Below are 4,561 nucleotides of genomic sequence, written 5' to 3' on the forward strand. Positions count from 1 at the left end.
CCCTCTCCCATGTCCCCCCGGAACTGTCAGTCCCGTTGTTTTCTCCTCCAGATTGTTCATCCCTAATGATCTTAAATATACAAATGAACATAAACAAATCTAAAATGATTAGTGAGGTAAAACAGATAAAAACCATAATATTCAGGGGAGGAGATATGAAAGACCTAGAGGGCAGTTGTGTGGTTCACCAGTGCCATACCCAGAGATTATGCTGGTGCAAACCATGCTGTGTTTGGAACCTCCCGGTTCTGATAGGGATCTTTAGCAGAGTCCATAAGTGGGCCAGTCCTTTTCAGAGCAATGTCAATACCCAGGGGGTAAACTGAATGCTTCCGTGTAGTTCTGGCGACACCTTTGACTTCCAGTGAGATCATTTGCTTTTCTTCCAGGCTTTCTTGCAAGGCTCACAAATAGCAGTTCTCTTTGCTAGTCCTTGAGAGCTCCTTGGATGTCTCAGAGGCCTCTCACATTTCATTTATCTAAAACAAAATCCTTAACTCCTTGCCTCCTAACACCCCAAGTATCCCAGTCTTCTCTGTCTCAGGAGATTTACCCGTTTTCTCCAACCACAGACCTTCACACTCCATTTCATACCTAGTCTCCTTTCCTCAAGGAGTCCTGGTGGCACAGTGGCTAGGTGCTCGCATGCTAACCAAAGGTTCAGTAGTTTGAACCCACCAGCCACTTCAAGGGAGAAAGATATGTCAGTCTGCTTTTGTAAGGATTAGCAGCATGGAAACCCTGTGAGGCCATGTTTCATTCTTTCTGTACGATTGTTAGGGTGTACACTAGCCAATGTCTATTTATTTCCTTCATTTCTTTACTACTTACTTTCTGGTTTTCATGCTTAGAAACAACAGGCAGAGATTTTGTCAGTCTTGTATTCCTAACACTTAGAACAATACCTGGCATGCAGTAGGTACTCAGTCAACGTATATGCTGAGGGTTCACTTTGGGGAGGTTGAATAAAGGTTTTTGAAGTTAAAATGGGTTGGAATATGTAAACTGGAATATAAATCTGCACTCTTGCACTATAAAGCTAAGTCAACAGTGTGGAGACCACAGCTGCCCTCCTTTGACTACACAAGGGAGGAGCATCCAATTCCAGACAAACCTAGGTTGATTGCCATAAGGTAGCGGTCAGACATCCTTCCACCCTCTGCCCTTCTTTACCCCATGCTCACACCAACTGTTCCACTCCCCACCCTTGGCACTCTGCTTCTCGGTTGGTTGGGTTTGATAGTTTATTGCAATGAATACACAGAACTCATAGATAATACTCATGATTATGGGATTTGAAGAGGTTACCACAAGCCAGAAACAGAGAACATTAAGGATAGTAATTGGGCTACAACAACATCTCTTCTCAGCCAGCAGCAACTTTCTCCCTGGTCCTCAGCCTCCCAGCTACGTGACCCCTTGATTTGTGTCTCTGTGGAGCAGGAAGTCCAGTTGCTGCTCTACTTCACTGTTTCGTGGTCTTCACACTGCTCCTCTGCTCTGTCTCCTGGCCTCCTTGCCTCAGCGTTTGGTCTCAGTGTGGCAGGTTAACTCCGCCGCTGTAGCCAGGTGTTTCCAGTGGGCTCTGCTGGTGGCTCTTCTTGGCTGGTCCTGGGGGTTCTCTCAGTTATTACTTCTGAAATAGCTCGCATAGCTAAGGGAGTGGTGACTAAAACTGACCAATCCCTTCTATTAGTGTTTCACATAGCCTATTTGCATGGCTCCACCCAGTCATTTGGTAGGGGTTATAGTAACATGGATCAAATTCAAAATCACTGCCTTCGAGTCCATTGACTCCAAGTGACGCTACAGGACAGAGTAGAACTGCCCCATGTGCTTCCCAGACTGAATGTTTACGGTGGTAGAAAACCCCATCTTTCTCCCACAGTCACATAGGTCTCATAAACTCACTGCCATCCAGTTGATGCCAACTCATGGTGACCCTAAAGGACAGAGTAGAACTGCCCCTGTGAGTTTCTCCTGTTCATGTCTGAGACTGTAACTCTTTACAAGAGTAGGAAGCCCTGTCTTTCTCTCACAGAGTGGCTGGTGGTTTTGAACTGCCGTCCTTGCAGCAACAGTACAATGCATGACCAGTACACTGCCAGGGCTCTGTAAGAACATAGATGGAAGAGCCATATTGAGAAATTTCATTTCACCACAGTTTTATAATGTGTCCCATTTGTTTCAGGCTGCCTTTGATATTGGTTGGAAATAAATCTGACCTAGTAGAATATAGTAGCATGGAGACCATCCTTCCAATAATGAACCAGTACACAGAAATAGAAACCTGTGTGGAGGTAAGCCTCGCCATTTGATTTGGGGATTACTCTTGTTGAGAGTTCACTAAATGGAGGTTTCGGTTGGGAAGGGAGAAAAGATGGGATAGAATAAAGTATCTGTTTTTTGTGAAATCAAGTAAACCACAGAAAACAGCCGGGGGGTGAGGGTTGGGGTGGGGTCCTCTGAGCTCTTTTCAGGCTTTTGAGTTGTGATAGCCATAAAGAAAATTGCATATTTCAGTTCCTTTAGGGGACCTTTACTGCTGCTTTATATACAGATAGTTAAAAAACTGTTTTTCATTCTTACAACTTATTTTGCATTGTAAAATTTAAATTCTTTTTTCAGTGTTCAGCAAAAAACTTGAAGAACATATCAGAACTTTTTTATTATGCACAGAAAGCTGTTCTTCATCCTACGGGTCCCCTGTACTGCCCAGAGGAGAAGGAGGTAACCCCCACCCCCAAACTGTGTTTGTAGGGCCTGGAACATGTACGTAGTAACTCTAGTCTGGTTGTGACTTTTAGTAACTCTTCATTGTTTGAGGTGAAAATTAAACTGCTGAAATTTAAATTTAATGATTTCTAAAGTGTTAAATTTTACAGATACTTTTCTTCAAAGACATAGTAGTGAAAATACTCAGAGTAGTATTCCAGATCAAAAACTATCAGTAAATGTCATTAAAACCAGAGATTTGCAAAAATAATAAGAAAAGTCCATTTGCTCATGATCTGCTTGCTTTGCTGCTATAAAATTCACATACAAGAAAAAAACACAAGCACAAAAGTAGATAGTTTCTATGAAGTGTACGCAACATACTAGCGCAATTTATGACTACTTCGTACTGTTTCATAGTTAACAACAGCATTATTCATTATAGAAATAGCTATTTTTACCATTTTTTGGCGTTAGGCTTTTAAAATGAAATTGTTAAGATAAATAGTTCATATGCCATAAAATTCATCCTTTAGTGGTTTAAAGTTCAGTGTCTTTTAGTGTGTGTACAAAGTTGTGCAAACATTACCACAACGTAATTCCAGAATAGCTAAATCCAGAAATGCTGTGTACCCATTAGCAGTCCCTCTCCATCTCACCTTTCTCACAGTTGTTGGCAAACACCGCTTTGGTCTCTGTGGGCTTGTCTAGCCTGGACATTGCCCATCAGTGGAATCTTATGTAGCCTTTTGTGCTTGACTTCTCTTCACTTACCGCATTTTTAAGATTTATCCATTCTCATAGCCTCTATTAGTACTTCTTTCCCTTTTATGGCTAACTAGTATTCCATTGTGTGCCACATTTTGTGTATCCATTTGTTGATGGACACTTGGATTGTTTTCTCTTATTAGTTGCTATGAATAACACTGTTTTGAACATTTGTATACAAGGTTCTGACATATGTTTTCAGGACTCTAGGGTATCTAGAAGTGGAATTTCTGGGTCAGATAGTAACTCCTTAAGTTTAATGTGCTCTGAGGAACTACCTACCTGTTTCTTACAGGGTGGCACCAGTTTACCTTCTCATTAACATTGGGCAGGGGCTCCAGTTTTTATACATTCTCACCTATACTTTCTGTGTCCTGTTATCGCCATCTTTATGAGTGTTAATCGGTGTTGTATTGTGGCTTTGATTTACATTTCTCCGAGGACTAAGAATGTGAACATCTTTTCATGTGCTGGCCGGCCATTTATATTATCTTCTTTGAAGAAATGTCCATCCAGATCCTTGGTCTTTGTATTATTATAATTTTTAAGAAAAAATATTGGAACACCCCCGTCCCCTACCCCCTGGTGCTCCTTCCTCCTAGGACAAGTTTATAGTTTAGAGAAGAGTTGGCAGATTATGATCGATTGGCCAAATTTGGCCTCTTTGTTTTTCACAGTTTATGAACTAAGAATGAATTTACATTAAAAAAATTTTTTTAAAATCATTTTATTAGGGGCTCATACAACTCTTGTCACAATTCATACATACATCAATTGTGTAAAGCGCATTTGTACATTGATTGCCCTCATCATCCTCAAAACATTTCCTCTCCACTTAAACCCCAGGCATTAGGTCCTCATTTTTCCCCTCCCCGCTACCCCCTCCCTCATGAGCCCTTGATCATTTATAAATTGTTATTTTGTCATATCTTGCCCTGTTCAACATCTCCTTTCACCCTCTTTTCGGTTGTCCGTCCCCCAGGGAGGAGGTCACATATAGTTCCTTGTAATCGGTTCCCTCTTTCCTACCCACTCTCCCTCTACCCTCCCAGTATCGCCACTCACACCACTGGTCCTG

The 4,561-nt window shown here is 41.7% G+C and overlaps 1 protein-coding gene across 6 annotated transcripts in view; it reads left to right on the plus strand.

Annotated features, from left to right (window-relative positions):
• Positions 1–4,561, plus strand: part of RHOT1 (ras homolog family member T1) — an 82,370-nt gene that overhangs the window by 34,556 nt on the left and 43,253 nt on the right. For all 6 annotated transcript variants that reach the window (XM_004706945.4, XM_045299357.1, XM_045299359.1 and 3 more), the window contains exons 7-8: positions 2,192–2,300; positions 2,629–2,730. In XM_004706945.4, the coding sequence (XP_004707002.1) occupies positions 2,192–2,300; positions 2,629–2,730 (211 nt within the window). The remainder of the gene's footprint in view (positions 1–2,191; positions 2,301–2,628; positions 2,731–4,561) is intronic.

This window comes from Echinops telfairi, unplaced genomic scaffold (genome assembly GCF_000313985.2).
Source record: "Echinops telfairi isolate 266 unplaced genomic scaffold, ASM31398v2 ScPeMD7_7458;HRSCAF=8496, whole genome shotgun sequence".
NCBI classification, from domain to species: domain Eukaryota; kingdom Metazoa; phylum Chordata; class Mammalia; order Afrosoricida; family Tenrecidae; genus Echinops; species Echinops telfairi.